At 40.2% G+C, this 21,501-nt stretch overlaps 1 protein-coding gene across 6 annotated transcripts in view; it reads right to left on the bottom strand.

The window, feature by feature from the left end:
• Positions 1–705: 705 nt before the first annotated feature.
• The window catches only part of LOC309698803 (myocyte-specific enhancer factor 2D homolog), a 33,573-nt gene continuing 12,777 nt past the window's right edge, over positions 706–21,501 (bottom strand). For 2 of the 6 annotated variants that reach the window (XM_082521487.1, XM_082521488.1), the window contains 11 exons: positions 21,174–21,377; positions 20,400–20,537; positions 17,031–17,247; positions 16,045–16,101; positions 15,313–15,494; positions 13,902–13,931; positions 10,597–10,717; positions 10,268–10,442; positions 7,726–7,794; positions 6,267–6,317; positions 706–5,754 (listed from right to left, as the gene is read on the bottom strand). In XM_082521487.1, coding sequence (XP_082377613.1) covers positions 5,277–5,754; positions 6,267–6,317; positions 7,726–7,794; positions 10,268–10,442; positions 10,597–10,717; positions 13,902–13,931; positions 15,313–15,494; positions 16,045–16,101; positions 17,031–17,247; positions 20,400–20,537; positions 21,174–21,377 — 1,722 coding nt within the window. In that variant the 3' untranslated portion in view covers positions 706–5,276. The remainder of the gene's footprint in view (positions 5,755–6,266; positions 6,318–7,725; positions 7,795–10,267; positions 10,443–10,596; positions 10,718–13,901; positions 13,932–15,312; positions 15,495–16,044; positions 16,102–17,030; positions 17,248–20,399; positions 20,538–21,173; positions 21,378–21,501) is intronic. The other 4 variants (XM_082521490.1, XM_082521489.1, XM_082521491.1 and 1 more) reach the window with 4 other exon arrangements.

Below are 21,501 nucleotides of genomic sequence, written 5' to 3'. Positions count from 1 at the left end.
CAAATGTTACTAAGGCTGTAGTCTGGTCAGGCGGTTACTTTGAGGATTGATCCAGCAGCAACAGCCTGCAGTGAAAAACATGTTTGTTTGTTTGTTTGTTCGCAGGTGTGGCTACGTTTTGTTTAAACTGATGACCAAGAAGTCGAGTGTAAATTATAGTCTGGATCTAAAGTCCTGCAACAGTAATTCAATTTTTATCTAATGCCACACTTGTTTGCATTAAAAACAGCTTTTATTTCTCTGCTTTTACCAGTTTCCCCCCTGTGAAACATCAATGCAAACCCTTTAAATCACAATGAGTGAAGTCCATATACAATAACAGCGCCTTAAAAGATAATATTGGCTTTTTAGAAAAACTACAATTATTCATTCTTAAATCTCAGATGTTGTTGATGCACAGCTGCTGCTCACCTCCTCAGAGGTTGTGAGAGATGAGCTAAATTTGGCCGTCTGGTTATTGTCGAATGTGCGAATCGAACCTCCGTCTCACGTGTTTGTAACTGTGACAATAAGCAGAGGATGAAGAGGTGAAGGAAAAAAGGAAAGAGAGACACGTGAATGCACTAATGGACTGAATTCAAAAAGATTTCTGGGTATTTCGCACCTCTTGCTGTGCCGCCACATGTTCCGGATGAGTCATTATAAAAGCACTTTTGCCCCCACCTCGACGCAGGAACAACAAAAAAAATGAATCACAGATCCAAATTCATTTCACTCAGTTTGTCTATTTAATATATAAAATACGGTAAAACATACGCAAAAAGGATAAGGTTTCAAGGGACTTGGATACTTTGGTACAACAAACACTTTTTTGTAAAAGCGGTATAGAATTTCAATAACATATCAGTGCATACTTTGTATATGAAAATATACACAAACTGTATATCATTCTCAAAAAAAACAACAAAAAAAGAAATATTTTCTTTACAACAAAACCCAAAGCAGACCAGCTCAACACAATATATTAGCTATAAATTTCATCTTTAGTATTTCATATGCTACATTATTCTGAGTTGTTTTAAAACTCATCTCTGATGCATGTCCTTATCATTACTGTACGTAACATATGTCATTGTTACCTGTATCCCATGCATTTACATGTTTCAAATTTCAGGATTTTACTAATTTCAGTTGTTTCCCGTTTTTATAAATATATTCTGTATCTTAATTAAAACTGCAGCATTTAACTGGTATTTCCTTCATTGCATTTGCTAATACCACAATAACTGATCGTGCAATTGTCAGCAAAGTTGCCTCAAAAAAGGAAACCAGTACTATATGTTTATGATACGGAAGAGAAAAATAAGAAAGAGGAAATTAAAAACAGTTGGCTATCCTACACAAAAAATAGCAATAAAATAAAAGCTCCATAATAATATCATTATAATAATAATAATAATAATAATAATAGACAATGGAACTGTCACCAGCACAAATTAATCCAAAAATAGTGAGATTCTAAAAAACATTGTACACAACAAGTAACAGGGGTGCAGGTTTTCATTTCTCATATAGATTGTCTTGTGACTACACTGCTAGATTGGACAGAGAACCTTTTTTTTTCCTTTTGTACATGAACAAAGCCAATCGGTGTGGTGTCACATTTCAGTCAAACATCAGCGCCCACAGAAACGAAGAGATGCCACTGAAGGTGAGTTTTTCTAAAAGTGGAAATGAGCGGATGGTACGAGAGGAGATCGTTAGCTCTGTCTGCAGGAAGGCGGACACGCATCCCGAGTGTTCAAAAGGAATAGTTTGACATCTTGAAATTTCTTGATGGGATGTAGGCCGGAGAAGAGGCTCGATGCGACGGTCCAGCGGTCACGCTCTGCCTGCCAGCACCTCTAAAGCTCACTCTGTCATTTTAACTTAAAAAAAAAAAAAAAAGTGCTGCATTAATTTTGAGATCTTGCATCTCAACTCTGAGATGTGCCGCGGCTTGTAGTTGTGTAATGTAAATGCCTGAGCTCGATACTTTTATAGTATTGTGAAAATGGATGCAGACGACGCATAACTGAGCTCGAGCTGACTTTATGGTCGTTAACACCAAGACATGTCAGGTGGAGACATCCAAATTTATTTATGTACATTTTATACAAGCGGGGGATAAAAACAACAAATTTAATTGAATTGATTTTAAGTGTGTAAAAATTATCCAAACGGTGACACAGGCCTGCAAACGGTTCAAGATTCTCACTTGGATTTACTGCACTTTAGGCCGATGCTTAAATAATACACGTAAAATGCTTTGATTGGTGACATATCTAATTTGCACACAGGTCCTCAAACAATCGAATCTAGACTCATATTGTGTATAAGGAGAAAAATGGGCACCCTTTTTTAATCCTGTAAGACCCAACCCATCAAAAAACAGCCAGAAAATTCTGATTTTTTTCAAACTGAGATGTTCATTAACCCTTAAAGCAAAATCAACAAAAAATGTTTTTGCTATATCATGTTGTGTATGATATATTTTGATTATATACTTGCTATATATTTCTTTGTATCGCGTTTGATACACTGGGTGTTTTTGGCAATTTTTTGTTAACAACAATGTCAATTTTAGACAAAAAAAAAAGAGTTTTATCCATAAGTTTTTAAAATTATGGCAAGTATTGATCATGTTAATGAGATAGAGGTCTCAGAAACTCCTGTATTAAGGGCATTATAAGGTTAAGAGACACTAAAGATTACTGACAGCTTTCATGCTTGCATCACTTCCCGACTCTGACAAACTCTGGAGGGAATCACACATTATTCACTTTCTTTAGTGATTTTTGGGAAATTTGTATTTTAACGTTTGAATCTGAAGCTGTAAATAATGTAAATAATTCGCTTTCATAAATGCAGCATTAGAGGTAAGCATCAGGCGTGTTGGCTGGTGTTTTGTGTACATACTGACCACATAAGTAAAAGCACAGATCTCCTCGTTCTCACTCACTGTATAAGTATTCCTTTAAAAAAAACTTCTCCAATAAGCGCTCTTTGAAAGTGTTGGCTGTTAAATTGCTAACCGTGGCTGACTGAGAGGGGAAAGCAGCGCTAACCTGAAATCAGTGGAGTGAAAAACTACCCTCCACACATACTAGGAAAGATGATGATGATGATGATGACGATGAAATACCTCAGCAACGCCGCCGCTAGACGCGTCAGTCTTTTGGAGAAAATCCCACGCGGCCCCAATGTCTTTTTCCGACTCGCAGCATGAACCCAGAGTCGGCGTCAAACGCTGCTCACCTACACTGACGGAAAGGTGTAGGATTGTTTAAATAACAGCCGGTCTGCACTTTGAGCATCGTCTCCAGGGGGAAAAAAAAGGTAAAGTAATCGAGAGCAATAAACAGCCTGGGTTCACACACCAATACACACACTTGAAATGGTTCAACGAAAAACAGATTTGTTCAAGAAAAGCTACACTTAAACGTCAAACTTGGTTTTCCCGATGGGAAAAAAAAGAAATTGTCAGCTTACAGTGACGTGGAAAAGATTTTACACGAGTCCGTCAAAGTGTATTTTACCTCTCTACGCTAGAAGTGAATGGCAGTGTCCTGATAATAAGTTTATGTCACGGTGTAGGATTCTTTCTTTGATCGTGGGTTCTTTTCTTCAAAAGAAAGAAAGAAGAAGAACTGTGGCAAGCGAATATGATGACACCACAACCAAGCAGGCCTCTGTGAGTGAGAGACGGAAAGTGCACACACCATCGACACTAGAATAAAATAGGTTTAGTTGAAACACGTCCGATCCGCCGGCACCACCCAGCGCGGCGTAACCCCTGCACCTGTATCTCAAAACATATCAAATGCACACTCATATATGCAAACAGATCCACTGAGAATCAACACATTGCTTGTTTTTAGGGATACCTAGCAAAGTCTATGCAAATATATTCATATGTACATACACGTCGTTGAAGCCGAAAAGCTACTTTTACTTTGTCGCCAACTGAAGCGGTAGAAATATAGAAAAATGTCTTTTTCCTTTCACTTTTTCGAAACACGGCAAAGAGCTAAGGAGAGCTATAGAGAGCTAAAGAGGACATCAAAGCTTTTTTTGTATAAGGAGTGATTTTTATACAAAGTCGGAATTCCTACTTCTGGACGACTAACAGAGTTTTAAAATACCAACAGATAGAGAACACTTGGACTTAGAGAACCAAATACTTCCCTACTCCAAAAAATCAAATCAAATTAAAAAAAAAAAAAAGAGCCAACAGAGGCTCAAAAAACTCTTACTATTGAATTTCACTTGGATGGCATCTACTCCTGCTAATAAGCTGAGTAACCGGCTGGATTTCCATCCGAGTTCCAGAGGAGATGAGGTGAGAGGACGGGAGGAGCACCCCAGTCTGTGAACAAAGTGACCGCCAATACAATTCAATGTTTCACGACAGTGCGAGCGATAGCATGTCCCTATAGAGAACAGGGGCATTTGGCATTTTGTTTGTTTCTCTTCTTTTATTTAAATCTCAAAGAGAAGTTGATATTGGCACTCTGGCGAGGTGCTCGACTCACACAGCTGCAGAGTGCCACCTGAGGGGCTCGGGGCCTGCCTGGTTGCATGAGGTCGTGGCAGCAGAGGCAAAAAAAATAAAAATAAATAAAAAATCCTTTGACACAGAAATATTGTTACCTAGAAAGACCTTTGCTTGAGTCTGTTTTGGTCAGTGCCAAAAATTGCTCAGTCTTTGTCCAGATAAAGTTATTTCCTTTAGTGCAGTTTGGAAGTGCCTTACAGGAGAATCGACAGCACGCAGCCTAAATAAACGCTGGATTCTGGAGAGCAGGAAGTGGCGAGTCGTGCGGCATTAGTCCCGTAATGTCGACAGGCCACGAGTCACATTGTATTAAAATGAAAGGAGGTCGATGTAAATACATGGAGGCGATACGGAAACCGTGTGAAAGAGAAATGTTTGTTTCGTGGTTTCACTTTAAACAACGTATTTCTACCAAAGAAGAAAAAGAAAAATATCAATATGTGGGAGTCCATTCAAGCAAGAAGGCTTTAAAAATCTACTGTCCCTCCATCCGAGGGGCTAAAATATCCAGCTGAGCTCGGAGCCGTCCATCAGGATTTTTATGCTTGTTTTTAATGGGGTTTTTGGCAAAGCCTCTGAAGTCTGAGTGACGCAGCTGAGTAATATAACTGTGTGTGATGATAGTGTCACATGACAGTGGGGTCGGGGCAGTGGTGGTGGGACTAAGAATGAGTGTGGGTGCGTGTTGTGGGAGTCACCAAAACTTCACTGTGGGTGCAGAGAGAAGGTGTTGGTGCCTTTATGTGACCCAGGCATCCAATCTCATGCGCTTGATGTTTCCTCCCTCCTGGTCTTGTTCGTTCGACGCCCTGAGGAGCTCGGCCGACGGGCTGAACTCGGGCGGCACGGACCGGCTGGTGGGACCTGCCGAGCTGCCACCTCCACCTCCGGTCCCACCGCCTCCTCCTCCCGCACCTGCAGTGCCACCTCCGGCTGCTCCAGCGTCGTCGCGGTCGCTGCCTTCGAAGGAGCTGGCGTTGCTGCTTACGCTGTCTGCGGGCGAGCGGCCGGTCGGGGGCTCCAGGCATAGCAGGGAGCCGGGGTATTGAGGCGGAGCAGTCAGGATGGTACCTCCCGAGGTCGAGGATGGCGTGGTAGACGGAGGAGGGCAAGGGGTGCTGCGATCCCGGCCGGGCGAGATGGGCTCCGATTTGATGCTCACGCCGGAGCTTGTGTTGACGGTCAGCATGGCGCCTTGAGGGATGTTGGTCACCGGCCTGAGAATGAGGTCACAGAGGCAGAGGAAGAAAAATGGAAGGAAGACAAAGGGCAGAACAAAGAGGAAAAGCAAGAGACAATTTACAAATAATTAGCCACTTGACAAAAGGGAATATGGAAAAATTGGAAGACCACTCATGTGAAGACATAACCCACATTACGAAGCACAGCACCAACAGGGAAAAGCAACACTCCATTATTCCATAAAAACAATCAAATCTGAGCCTTTTAAAAGCAGGAGTTAAGATCCCAACTGCTCCCAAAAGATCAACAGAACAGCCGAAGAAGCGTGAAATGATTCGAGTGACAGGGTGGTTTGCAATGAGTCAGCTGTGACGGTGTAGAAACTCCAGAATGAGAAAACACAAAGTAATCTCGGGTTAGAGAACATGGCGGAAGCCGGAACTAAGTCTCTTTTCCTGTTTGACTGCAGACGGCACCAGACATGCTAAGAGAGCGAGGCAGCCAAAAGCGCACAGACACACAGGAAAAAGGAAGTGTGATACAGTACCGGCCCAACCACTCATCTCTACCCAAGAGCAGGTTGGACGGAGAGCCAACACTGTGGGAAGAAAACAAAATGTTGGAGCCCAAACCAAAGGGAACAGGTGGACGAGAAGGCATGTGTGGAGAGAGGTGTGAAACATTATTGCGGGCAACGTTTTCTTTTCAACAACAGCAATAATGTTCATAATGTTTTGGAAGCAAGAGCACAACAAAACCCATAAGAAAATCTTGTTTTCTGATCTACAAATACACAATACACAACGTGTGGAGCGTTTATGCAGGAATTCACGTGTTAATCGGAAAACCTGAGTGTGGACGGTGGCCCTAAAGAAGTAACAGAGTACAAGATCGAATGCAAAAACATGGACAAAGTTCTTTTCTTCAAAGCTTGAGAGTGGCGAACATGATGGCATGTAAATCACATGGTACAAATTATTACTTTTAATGTTTGTGCCTTTTGTCCAATTGCTGGTTCAGTTTTTGCAGCTTTTTGTTTGATCCTTAAGGGCCACCGTATCCATGTATGTTTAAATTTAAAAAAAAAGATATATAAATGATCAATTTAAGTAAATATCTATTGGCCTAATTTGGAAATACACTGTGAAAACAATTAGGTAAAATACCTATGTCACCCCTCATTTCTTTATATTTTGCTTCCAAGTAGAAAGACATTAATGTATTTTGATCTTGAACAGTAGTTTTCCAGGATTTCTGAAGTTCCTTCCAAGTGTTTCTTTGGAAATTGGTTGTTTTTTCACTCATTACCGGTCCAATCCTTGTACCTGAGCATTTTTTGTTTTGTTTTGTTTGTTAAACCACTTAACACTGACCTGTGAATCATTCAAGCATAAGAAAGCCCCTAAATGTTTTCTATGCATAACAGACAACTAAGCAAAGAACCAATTAGAAGTGTATTTTTTAGAGACGTCGTTACCAGCTGCCTGTCACAAAAACAGAGTTTGTTCCGATTTCTTAAGTGAAACACAGAGGATGCTCTGTCATGGTTTGGGCCTTCTTTGATGTTGAGGATCATGTCAAAATTGATGATGAACACACAAAACATGCAGTTTTTTGCCTTATGTACTCTTTTCCCATTCGGGTGTCAATAAACTGCTGCATGTATTTCCAAATTTCCTAGAAAACATAAAGAAATGAGGAGTAGCTTCAAGGCCTTTATTATAGACGGAGCAATCCTTTCTTTTACAGTCTAAATATTCTTGAAAGCTCTTATTGAAGAGTTCTTCCTGCTCTGTCTTCCCAAAATTAATAATAAGCTCAAAAAGTTTATTTTTAAGGCCGGTTGTTAGTAAAAAGAATAAAAGAAACGTTGTCTACGGCAGCACGCACTGAGTGTTGTTTGTGTTTTAGACAGAATCCCATTCAAGTGCAAAGTGGACTACAGCCCCCCCTACAGACAAGGTCATGACATTTCACACACGCACACACTATTAGTGGCTTTTCACCTCAGATTGGCAGCCAGACTGGACACCTGGCTAGACAGCTCGCTGCTCTGTTTGTCCACGCCCCACATGCTGTGGACGAGAGGAGAGAACACACTTCAAGGCTCTGGTGTTCACGCTACCAAACCCCAACCCAGCTCACACAGCTCTTCAGTCACACCCACACCGCACTGATATAATCCAGTCCAGATGCTGCTTATTAAGGGAGAAAAACAGTGAAACCATCTGCTTAACTTGATAACAGTTTCTCTAAATCACTGCATTTCCTCCATATTGAAAATAGCATCATACTGTGCATGCAAGTCCCGAATTACATCGAAATTACATTTAATTATTCCCCCTACGTTCCTACGCAGAAGATCTAACATCTTCACATGAGGCAAAGTCTGACTGAATGTTTTCATGAAGGACGAGCCAAAGTTGTGCTGACAAACAAATGCGGGCAGGTTTGTTTCCTAAAATGAGGAACCATTCACATCAGGACCGAGGAACTGTGGCGATTCTTTAAAACAGTTTCTCACTTCCTATAAATTTTCAGGTTGACTGACAAAATAGTTTACCAAGGATCGAAATCCTTTTTGTGTTTCCCTCCTGAGCTGAGGGAAACCAAAGCTGAATTAAACCTATAGAGACAGAGTGCATTTAGGTCCTACCATCACACAGCTAACCTGTGAATTTGTATTTAGTGAAGGTGCCTCCACCAAGAAGAGTTCAGTGACCCAGACTAAGACTGTAAAAACCGCATAACATCAACAGTCAACCTTCATTTAGCCTACGTATGTGACATCAGAGTGACGTGTAGTTATATTTTTTAGGGAAGCTACTACGGAGGGTATCAGAAAGGTTTGGAGTTACAATGTTGCCACAGCTCAGATTTAACGCAGCTCTAACCCACTGTCAGTACACAGACACCACTTTGTCGCTGATTGGTTAAATATCTAAACATCACTTTGTCATCGCTATGATTTTTAAATGAAGCTAAAGGATTGTGTCAGTTTGTAAACTGTGGGTAACTCAGAAGGCTGTAACGTTATGTCTGCAATGAAATGCCTACACACACTCGACAGTTTTAGCATCTTTATAAGGTGAATATAGCCTCGCTATGAATCCTGGATTTAATCCATTTGGGTAGAACAAGTCTGATGAATGTAGACTCTACGAGGTTAATGCTGAACTGGGATGAAGACAAATGGCTGTTGGCTCTGATAACAGCTGGATGATAGATCATACAAACAACTTTCTGCTGCCAAACTTCAAATAGATTTCATTTTTAACCTTTTTTTTTTCTGTTCCAAGTTTGGTGCAAATCATCTGACGTTGTGTCATTTTGCTTCTGAGGCAATTAAGTTTTACTTCCATATATTCGATTTAAGTTTGTTTGGTGCTGTCTGGTTGATAAGCATGTGAGTAGATAAACGCTGTGGCAGCAGGGTCATCCTAAGTTTGTCCCACGCTATCTTTGCTTACAAAACTGTTGAACTTTTACCCCTGTACAACGCACAATCACAGTTTTGTAGCCACGGTTGAGGATATTATCCTGATTCTTTCACACTGATCAGCTTTCATCTTGGACAGCATAAAATGTCACAGAAGTTTGCTAACAATAATTCGCCACAGCTAACTAGACAATAGCCTAAAAGATTCCTTTGACATAATGAAATTCTATATTTTTGGCCTTTATAACGATATTTTGCAGAATGAAAGGTTGCACTCTGTCTCTGTAGGAAGTAAAACACACAATCCCATTTATAATTATTTACGTAAGACATTGTACTACATTTCACTGTGCACACAGTCTAAAGATGCAGTGACCTGTATTCTTCTTCCAATATAAGGAGTTTGTGTAGCTCTCAGTGTAGCTGGAAGCAGCTTCATCATATTTGTTTTTGATGCTGTGATATTTTTTCTTTATTTGTGTCTCAGCATGGCTCAGGGAAAGTTGTACGCAACAGGGGCAAACAAAGAGACTTATTCAGTGGTCTACAGCCAATAACAGCCAATGACAGGAGCATGACTTCCAGTAAAAGATTCACTTTAACAGGAAAAGTAGTGCCTTTTCAGCCAAGCGAGCCACCTGATGTTTACTAGTCAGTTGAGCGTACATAAACACGCTGCCTAACAAGGTTATTCAGGGGAGCTTTAGTTGACTGAGAACCGTGTGGGTGATAAAGGGTTTCGATAATAATAATTATCTGATAGTTGTGTCATTTTGTTTCCACTGTGAGGCAATAAAACCACTTCTTCATTCCACGTAATGTTTGTTTTTTTAATCAACCCAGAAAAAGCCGAACAGTGTTCAGACTGATGTTATGAGAAGGCTGAGATGGTGAGATGCTGGTGAGAGACCAGATCGCTAAAAAAAAGGATGTGGATTGCTTGCATATAAAGGTCATGGTATGGATATCATGCAAGCTAAATGGGAGAGTCTGTAGATTCAGTACATCAGCATTAAAAGGGTTAGAGAGGTATTACAGGAACGTCTCAGCTGCCACCGTCTCTGGACCTGAGTGCAGGTTCAACTGCTGAAGATGAAGAGCAGACTTACACCAAGTTGCTGAGTGATGCTAAGTTAAGCTGCTGCTGTGTTTGCTGTTGCTGCTGCTGCTGACTTGGCTGGGAAACCGTCTGCTGCTGCCATGTGGACACGCCGGTGGGCAGCAAGCCTCCTGGTGACGCCAGAGCGTGTAGAGCAGTGATGTCCGCGCTGGTCAGCTGGTACTCTGAGAGGGGGCAAAGGTCACAGCAGGAATTCAAAATAGATTTCTTCTTTAAGCTATCAGGGTGAATAATTACATAAACTTGTTATTTAATTATTAAACTCTGTTTCATCTAAAAAGGATATTGCTGCTGCCAAAGCTCTCGTGTTGAGTTCACCTGTGTTGTACGCTGTAGGCATGGCGGAGAAGGGCAGCCCCTGTGCCAGGAGGCTCGGTGTGGCTACAGAGACCACTGGCGTGGTGAGAGTTTGAGCTCCAGCTGCCAGTCGCTGGGCGTTCTGCCAAAGAGGACCACAGCATGTTAGTGAGAGCAGGACAGAAAGGATCAAAACTTCCACATGTGACCCAAAGGAGTCAAGACTTATTTTTTGTTTAATGTACACTCTGACATGCTGGGAATGACGATGTGCACATGGCTGGATTCATAATGGCGTTCCACATGGAGTAAATCTCAGAGTTAAGTGTGGATTTACTGTCGGGACGTTCTTGATGACATGCATCAAAAACACTTTCATTGTTCTCGGTGATTTATAGAATTACATTAAAGGCACATTGTTCAACCCTCAGTTGCCACATTTTATTCAAATTAAGCTTCCACGAATATTAATGATAATTACCAAAATGTAAATCAGATCAATTAACTAGATAAAAGATTATGTGAAAGTAAAACCTCCCAAGCAGATCGACTCTGACGAGACACAGACTCTGTAGAAATTCAATATTTTATCAATGCATTTTTAAAAAACATCAACAGATTTAAAATATTTTAGCAAAATTTGGATCCATCTCGTCTCATTTTTTTTCTTTACTGTTCTATTTGGTGCTCTTTGTTTTTATGTAAAAACCTACACAAATATGTTCAATAAAAATTATACAATCACTGTTTAAGTTTAATATGGCTTATCTGGATATAAACATCCACAGTGATGTGAAAAAGTTTGAATAGGAGTCAATACAGCTCTGTGATAAAATAAGTACACCCCATGGTTCAGTCGCTTCTAGCAGGAATAGCTTGAACTAATAGTTTTCTGTATGACTTTATCAGTCTCTCAAATCATCGTGGAGGAATTTTGGCCCACTCTCCATTACAAGACTGCTTCAGTTCACTGAAGTTTGCAGGCATCCAGAATATTTTGGTATACAGAGGATTTCACTGGGCTCAATGACTGCAAGGTGCCCAGGTCCTGTGGCTGCATAAAGAGCCCAAATCCTCACCCCTCCACCGCCGTGCTTGACAGCTGGTATGGGGTGTTTGTGCTGATATTCTGTTTTGCAGTCTTGCAGTTTGTTCAGATGCAGCTTTGCAAACCTAAGCTGTGCTGCCACGTTCTTCCTGGAGAGAAGAAGATGTCTTATGTTAACCCTCCCAAACAAGCCATGCTCATTCTGTCTTTTTCTTATTCTAATGTCATGAACTTTAACATGTAACATGCTAACTAAGGAAGCATTGAGGGTGTACTTAGTTTTTCACATGGCAGAAACTCCTCCCAGTCTGTATCATCTGCACGTATTTGCCATATTTTCTTGATAAATCAAGATTTTTTTTGATTTAAAAAGGTCAAAAGCGATAAAAGTACATCACAGGGTTTTGCAGCCAAAATGGCTCTTTGATTTCTTCATTCAGTTTACCATCGTATTCATACATACAGTTGCTCACTGTGTTTTTGGCCTTTCGATTTAAAAAAATGGCATAAACATTTAATAGGAAATAAAATCTCCCATTTCAATTTTAATATCATCTACTGTGCATATAGTGTGTTTTAATTTTAAATGGTAAATTTCAGAATAAACTCTCCAGTCTCACTATAATAAACTACAAACGGGTGACGTTATCTGCAGCTATCGTGAAGCTGATCCTGTTTGCCTCAATGCAGAGCTCATCTCATGATTCTCCAGTGGATGTCAGTAAAGGTTTGCAGTGCGCTGCGAGAGTGGTAAAGCATCCTGTTTATGTTTCTATCACTCAGTTTTATAGGAGCCACGGAGATGACTGTTTGCACATCCAGTCACCCATTTACATGACAAGATATTCAGTGTTTCTCCAACACAGGTGCCACAGTCACACTGCTAAATCTGTGGAACTGCTGCCCTGAGGTTTTATTATTATTATGTACACTCGCTGAAACACACAAATCTGTGAAGAAACACAACCCTCCAGAGTCAGGTTGAGTTGAATTATATCACAGATAAAAGCAGATGGAGGTTTTTAACAGAAGGAAATAATAAAAGGTTTGCGAATAAAAGGCCAAAGACGCAGTAATTCAGGTCTGGAATTACTCTTCTCGATGCTGAGGCTCATCATCCGGAGAGGAAACATTCGGACAGAGTTATGACTGCAACGCTGAATTTACACAGAGAGAGAGAAGAGACAGACCGGAGAGAGGAGCCGGATTCAATTATCTGCCTTTGTGAAGAAGTGAGGAGGAGCGGCGAGGTGAGAGCGATGAAAATTAATCACTCTTCTCTGGAAAATGAGAATCTTGCCTGTCAACTTTGGGAGGAATTGTGAAAGAGGGGGAACGGCAGCAGCCACCACCACCATCAGCAGCAACCATCATCTCTCTCTGTGTAAACTCAGCTTAAATCAAAGGCAGATTTTTTAGAATAACAAGAAAATTCAATGTTTTCTTCCCCCCAGTATTATTAAAAGTGGGATAAGTATTTTTTCTGTCTCACAAATATTCAATGAAAGTAAAATGTTGCTATAACATTTTTGTCTCAAATAATAATCCTGCCCATGAATAGTCAGAAAACAGTGGAATAATAGCTTGTTTTCAACAAATCTCAACACAAAATTGTCCCATTTAAAAAGCCGAAGCCATCGCCTCACAAAAACATAGCTAATTAGCTTTATTTCATCTTAATCATTAATTAATTTGTTATAGTAACACCATAAATACAGAGGTACACAATCCTAAAATGTTTAAATCCTAGTGTTTCAGAGCTAAATATGCATACGTGACAGAGGAAATGCCTTTAATGTAATGCCAGTTAGTTCTTAAACATCTGTACTTCACACAGTTTTTGGAGGATGGTGGAATGAGTCGGTGTGAGTGTCAGTGAGCAGGGAGCATGCTCCGTGGTGCCTCGAGAAGACATCCATGCTTTTAAAGTGGCATCGTATGATGAAGTAAATGGACCTGCATGGTTCAAAAACTTACAGGAGCACATTACAGTATGACACTTCTGCTGAAACAAAACTGATTCATGTGAAGGTCTGAATCACTTGAGTATTTCTAGATCACTGACAGGTTTATGAGCCCACGACTAAAGAAATGCTGGAACAACACATCCATGAGCCCTGAACCACATGCAGTCAGGTGGGAACCACAAACTGAAAGACTATCCCAAGAAATGTGAGTGGAGCAAGACCAGAACAATGTGAAACTCCTATAAGAGAACTGCATCCATGCTATTAATGTGCCATCGACTCATGCGAGTGACTGACGTGGGGGAAATCACCTCGTTTACCAATTCCAGCTCATCCTCTGTCTGCAAAGGGTGGTAACAGAGAGGGTTACAACTCTGGGGTAATTAAAAAAGATATATGGAACAACAATGAAACTACTTACTGTAGTCTGGCAGCTACTTCACTGGTGGCTTGCTTAACAATGACATACTTGCAGTCTGATTATGAAATGTGCGGCGGTGCCATCACTCTGCCTGCCTACAGTCATTAGAAATGTAATGACTGGTCTCACTAATCTGGAGCTTTCGTTCACACAATCGCCCTCAGCCGTTACAGTGTCAACATATTTATCACTTTGTACCGAGCTAAGAGAAAACAGGAAAAGCTGCAGGAAATGTGAAGTAGTACAGCAGCAAAAAATCTTTAATACTGCTGGGTAGCAGAGGCTGCTTTCTGCTCTTAAAACACCAGCAGTTCGTGCATGTTTATCTTGTGGCTGTGTAGGTTTTCAGTCATCCAGGGCAGGGTAGTCTTAAAGCTTGAAAATAAGGCAATTGTACTTGTAGATGTTGTACCTCTCATCCAAGAGGCTTCTTCAGTTCAGTTCAACACTTTGGACGGAGAACCTATCGGTCTCATGGTGGATTCACCTGAAATCTCTGGTGGTAATGACCCATGCCTTTTTTCATACCCTGGGTCATGTGGTGACGCTCATGATCAATAGTGGGTCAATGACCACCTGAGGGACAAGCACGCAAGGGTTTAAAATGTCTGAGACTCTCCACTTTTTTGGTTTTAGATCTGAAGAAAGTGAAATGTTTTTAAAAACTTATAGAAGTACAGTCCCCTTATTTTTAAGTTCTTAAGACCACGTTTATGTTACTCAAGGACAGCTAATAAATGGACCTCGCTGTTGAAATGAACTTTAAGTCCTCGATGAAACCAAGACTGTTTTTTGTTAGCACAGACACTGCTGAACATGCCTCCAAGAAACGTGGGTGCACGCTTGGTTCAGGAAAAGAGAGGAGAGAAATCTCATCGGTGTGTCGGTGGGAGTAGGCTGATTCAACACGACTTTACTCACTTTCCTAGACTAAATAATGAGAAGAGTTGAGCACAAAAACTCTTCCCCCAGGTCTTTACTAAAGCACAAAACTGATGGCAAGCATTCCTCTATAACAGACTGTTTATCTTCTGTGTAATTCTTGAATTTCATTCAACACATCAATATGAATTCCCAGAGTTTTGTATGGTTTTCCATCTCACTCACAAAACTTTCCTGAGATAAGAAATGAAAATAATCCTCCCGTGGTCCTGAAATAATCCTTCAGATTCATCGTTTGTCTTTGCTTCAACATCGCGGGTAACTTTAGTGAAGGCAGGAGGTGTTATGCTGCTCGTTAAAGGATCGAAGCGTTAAAGAAACCGACCCAGACAACACAAGTTCGGCTTAGTTAAGCTCACCATCTGCATGAGGCTCTTTCCGCCCTGTGAGGTGATGACTCGGAGGTCTGGCTTGCGGCTGTTGACCATCTGGGGGCTCGGAGGTGGGGGTGGAGACTTGGCCGGAACTAGTTTCCCCAGACTGTTGCCGTTGGAAACGGTGAGGAGGCCTGGGGAGGCCCTGGCACTGGTGTATCCATTAGCTGCGGGGAGACGGAGGTGTGAATGGACAGAAATCAATAGGAAAATCAAACAGGTGAAAGCAGACGGCGGGGTACAGACGGTGTGCCCCCTCAACGATGGCTTACATAATCCTCCCAAAGGTTTCTTTGTTAAACAGTTTTTCAAAGACGTGCAAACAGAACCAAGGAGTAAAAGCCCTCTAATGTTACAGATTATTGGATATGTTGAGGCAAATGTGCTCTAGTACTAATAAATAAAAGATTGGACATTTTTAATCTAGAAATCCAATATAAAGTAAGTAAATGAAAACGTTTTCCTGGTGCAGGCTTGAAATAAAGAACTAAGGCATGTGCCAGGCTGACTGCATTCCCCGCAGGAAGTGCTGGGAATCCCATGCATTTCTGTTGTTACTGGTGGCTTCCCCTGATCGCTGTGAGATACAATCACAGACGGTGCAGAGGAGGAGAGCAGGAACGAATACTCCCAATACAGACCGGATAACAGAAGGACGATCTGTGGTGAAAAACAACAAATAAGTGGAAGATAGCGCTCAGATATTTTAATACTCACGGACTGGACTTGGACATCCTCCATTTGAATTATTCAGGTCGCCTCCAAGAAGAGCGCCTATTGATAAAAGCTTAAATTAATAGAAATGTTGGGACTTAAGAACAAGAACATCACTTTAAGGTTCGGCAGTGGAAGAAAAGGTAATACATGGAGTTCTCAGTGATTTCTAATGCAACAAAAGCCTCAAAATATGAGAGAACTGCCTTTTGTTCTCACATAACATTTTACCACAGTGGACATTTTAATCTTTTGTACTTTGAAAAAGACCCCAGCTCATGCATACACTGTATACTATATGCACTCTATTTGTTTCTTTGTTTTATCTTAAATATTGACTTATACACAGTTGTTCATTCCCTCCTCAGGTTTCAGCTCCAGCCAGTGCTGCACATGCATTATGTCACCATGCATTTCATTACACAAACTGTATGAGTATATCCAAAAAAAGGACTTTAAATTGAGTATAATCTAAATAAATATTAACTCCAGGTCTCCCCTGCATGCATCAACTAATCAACTAAAATTTAATATAAACGTGAAAAAAAAAAAGTGTAAGTGAAGTGTAGCGAATGTCACACAGAGCAAATTAGTCCAGAGGAGAGCGGCATGCATTTCTCCCCGAGGAATGAAGCAGCTTATTATGCATAATGATATGGAGCTGCATGCTTCCAGTGTCTGCTATAGTCTCTGATTACCTGACAGTGTCGCCTTGCTTGATTTTGTAATTATCTCTGCTATTAACTAATAAAGGCCAACGTTTACTTGTGTTTACAAAGAATTCAAAATGAATCCTATGGGGGTACAAACATGGATAATTTTTTGTCATCTTTCTTTTTTTAAACAACTTCTTTTGTTTTAGATCAAACACACTGAAAAAACATGAGCAACTTAAAAAAGTCATGTTCGTGTAAAAGTAGAAAAATCCCTGCGCTGAAGACTGTTTACTGTCTTTTGCTGGTCTACAGGCCATTCCTCATCTCGCTCACCTGCACTGGCTGGTCGCTGTGGCAACCCAGGAGACACCGTATTTCTCTGAAGAGCCGGTTGCTGTGGCGACAGGAGGTGGGTATCCGTGAGCGATGATGATGTTACATAGGAGGTAGTTACCAGTGCGCTGCCAGGGTTGCTGAACTGCAGTGTGCTTTGATTGGACGCCTGGACGGTGACCGGCATGGAGAACGTCTGAGGCGGAGCTGTTGACTGCTGCGAAATTAAGAAAACGTCACTTTTAGTCCCACTGCGCGACATTACCGCACTACTTCGGTAACAATCAGAACATTACCTAGATTTAGCCTCACGCTACTTTTTTGGAATTAAAAAAAATGTGGTAAAACTGGCAGGTTGTGTACTTTACAGCTTCAACTAACAAACTACACGATCGTTTACAAATATAAAAGCATGTAATGGAAAAAACTGTCTCCAGAGTTTTAGTCATCTCATTTGTAAAAGATCAAATCTAATTTCAAAGAAAAATTAGGCACTGTAATACCTATTTTTTATTATAATACGGTAAAATTAAGACGTATTGTCATGCTCCAAATAGGTGCACATAATATATGAATATGGGTCTACAGGCATTTCCTTATTTCACCATTGTGGAAGAAGCACGACTGAAAACCGTTGCCGTATGACATATTGTGAAGTGGAGAAGTTTTAATATTGAAGGACCCACACTGGCTTGTGTGGGTCCTTCAATGTTATAAAATATTATTTTAAGTTATTGTTTAAGTTATTATTGTAAGTTAAAAAGTAAAGAAAAACAAGTCAAAATATAATTATTAAAGAGTAAAAAAAATGCAAATATAAACCTGTCATTGCTCTCTGTTTGATGAACATCAGAATAACAACCTTTATTTCTTTCACTTTCACAAAAAAGTAGCATTAGAAAATTATAAATAGATAAAATGACATTAAAACCACGATATAAAAGCCAATATACAAGTGTGGGCTTTTAAAAGTTTTTTTAAAACGAGGAACTGATCGTGCTGAGCTAACTTTAAGAGGAAGTTTGTTGGGCTAAAACTGAATGCAGTCCCCCTTTCTATTAACAGTAATCAGTAAAATCTTAATTTGAATTTTGCACTGAATGGGAGGCCAAAGAAATTTTGTGAGGACTGGAGTCATGCATTTGCAGCGCAAAGTGTTTGTGAGTAGTCTTGTACCAAGTGTAGATGCAAAAGTGCTGCATCATTTAAGAATATATACAATGACTTGCAATAATCTAATCAGCAGAAAATCAGAGAGTGGATAAGGTGTTCAGCTGTATTATTCAGAAGTCCTGATCTGACCTTTGTAATATACTAACCCATATAAAGACTGGGCTGAGAGATTTGAAATAACAGTTGAAACTGAGAAGCTTGAAAAAAAAAAAAAAAAATGAGTAGTTTGCTTTGGGTCAGTTATTAGTTGTCCAAAACGGGGAATGACACTATTAGTAAGATGTTCAGTACCAATAACAGTTTGGTTTTAAAAAATTAGAAGTCATCCAGTCCTTAATGGCACCAAGGCAGGAATGCAGGCAAGCTACATGTTTGTGTTTTTCTACTAAATAAGACAAGCGAATGTCAATAATCAGCATTACAGAGGTAAGACAGACACAAACTAAAGAAAATAGGTCCAAGGATTGAGCCCTGTGGGACCCAATATGGCATGAGGGTGCAGTAAACAAGGTAAAACTGTCCACAGTGACTCTAGCTGTACCAAATGTAAAATACAAACTGTAATGTTGCCTGAATCTGTGCTCATTAAAATGTCCTTAAAAACTTTACGTAAAGTGGTTTCTGTACTTTTTTTCTAAGACCAGACTGAAATTATTGCCTTTTATTACCCCTAAGAGCTGCCTACTAACCACTTTTTCAAGAATTTTTGAAAGCAGAGGTCATTTGGAAATAGGAAGGTATTTATGCAGTTATGGTGGGTATTAATCAGTTTTCTTTAACTCTTTACCCCTTGAAAGCTGACTAGGAGTAACCTTTGAAGCTCTTTTCTGAACTGAATGGTTTCATATCTGAGGGCTTCTTATAGAACGAAATGACTGTGTTTGCATCAGACGTTATAGTGAGAGTGAGCTCTGCCTATACAGCTACCACTGGAAACTATTCTAATGTCATCAAACCACATGTTCATTGATAAATACTGAGCTGTCAAACACATTATTACGGGTACAGGGGAGCTCATCAAATGTCATCTTTATGGGGAGAAAGCGTTAACGATCCATGAGGCTATAACATCAAAACCCTGCCTGAACAGCTTATGAAGCAACATGTGAACTTCCACCTTACACGGTGTTGTATTTATGTCTGACACAAATTTGTTCAAATCCAGTAGAGTAATGGGGGTAAATGCAGTAAGGTGAATGGTGGGTGCCAAGGTAGAGAAAGAAAGGAACAAGTGGCACCCAGTGAAGCCTTAAAGTTTATTTTAAGAACTCTCACAAAGTTTACTACTGATGGTAATAAACAGACGTCTCAGTTTATAGATAGCAGTGTTATGCCACTCTCTCAGTTTTTAGCAGACTACTCAGTGAACACCATCAACTCCCTCATATGAAGCTGGTGGACCTGAAAATATGCAATGACACAAGGTTCCTGAATGATTTACAGTTATTACTGCAACTTTTCATTACCTGTTTTGCTTCCACTGATGCATCTGTGGTCAATTAAAAATCATACAACAATAGCAGCCATGTTGATGCAAGTAATCTTTTGTCATTTAAATAAAAGACATGAAGTGCTATCTGCTTTCTTTTGTCTTCAAAATGCCCTTTGTGTGCAAATTTCCTGGCGTGCAGCTGATACAGTGTACAAATGTTATGATCTTAACTCCGATCTATTGACTATAAATGAACATGGTATTATTGTAAAAAGCACAATTATTTAATTGGAGTCTTTAAGCACAAAATATAGGTGAGTATCATCAGCATACAACAGAAAAATACAGAGAACTGAAGGCATGCATGGCCAGAAAAACCAAAAAGCAGTGGTTTTACAGATGTGTTGAGTTTTAGTCCTCGCTTGTGAATAATATGAAGGCAGTAAATGAGTTAGACTAACTCATTTACTGCCTTCAAAACAATGACCAAAAAAAAAACCAACCCCCAAACAAAAGCTCTTAATAATACCACCATCTCTAACACGAATCAAGCAATCTGCATTTTTTTTATAAAGGTCACAGTAAAGTGTAACACAACTCGTTAGAGGAACTTCCTACCAGTAGCAGTTTCCTGTCAGTACTTAAGACAAAGCAGAACAACAACAACAGACAAGTGTTTGACCAATAAGCAGAACAAACTGCAATATAAAAAAAATGCTGCATGAATTAAGAGAAGACTTAAGTGTGAAGTTTACAAAACTTACTCCGTAGCGTTTGAAGAGAACATCCAGGTCCTCTGTGGTTTTCCGGTATTTGTCATCATTAAGGGGACTTTGGTCGATCGAGTCTTCGCCGTCTGGCTCTGGGCTGTCACAGCCGTTGAAGCCTTTCTTTCTCAAAGTCTGTAAATGTAAAAACTGGGCTTTAGAAGTGAGAAGACATGATACTGCAATCATAGTATGAATCATGAGTTTATCATTTAAAGTGTTTCAGAAAATGTAGGTGGAAGAGAATCAGCTGCCACTGAAAATTATTTGATCACGGTTGTGAAGTCAGAAACACAATTCCCATTAATTATAACTACTTTCTCTATAACACCCCTGAATGAAGGCAGTGACGTGAGACAATGACACTGAGGTGCGCCGGTTACATTGCCTCTGATCACACAAAGATAACACTTCAAATTCTTTCTTCAGAGACTGCATTAAAACAACAGTCACAAAGCCTTTTTCAAGAAGCCCAAGCTTTTAATCTTGTTGGTTTTGTCACATCAAAAACACAAAAGCAAACAGCAAATAAATCAAAATCTGGTGAAATGATGACAATACAGCTAAAAGACCAAAAAAACCCAAATCACTTGTGCAGCATATGGCTACATATTTAACAGATTAAATGGGATATTGCCAGCATTATACAGCTCTTTATGTTTTAAGAGTTGGTGCAACAGTTCAGCCCTGACAGTTTCCATATTATTTAAAATCTAATCAAGGCCTTAGCTTACTCACTTCTGCACAAATGGTGAGGATGCATCGACTAACCTCAATGATATCGGCATTGGTCCGGCTCTCATGCGGCTCATTGTACTCTGTGTATTTGAGCAGGACCTTGTCCATGTCAGTACTGGCATACTGGAACAGCTTGTTCGCATGGTTGAAGATGATCAGGGCAATCTCGCAGTCACACAATACACTCAGCTCGTAGGCTTTCTTCATCAAACCAAACTTTCGCTTTGTGAATGTCACCTGAAAGAAAACAGAAGAAAGGATTTGTAAAAACAGCAGAGGGCAGGGTAAAAAAAATCCCAGCGGTTTCTCAGGGTTAAAGCACTATTAACGCTGTAACTCCTATAAAAGACCTTTACACAGG

The sequence above is a fragment of the Aulonocara stuartgranti genome (genome assembly GCF_965226115.1).
Source record: "Aulonocara stuartgranti genome assembly, chromosome: 22".
NCBI lineage: Eukaryota > Metazoa > Chordata > Actinopteri > Cichliformes > Cichlidae > Aulonocara > Aulonocara stuartgranti.
This window is presented reverse-complemented; position numbering and strand designations above follow the sequence as displayed.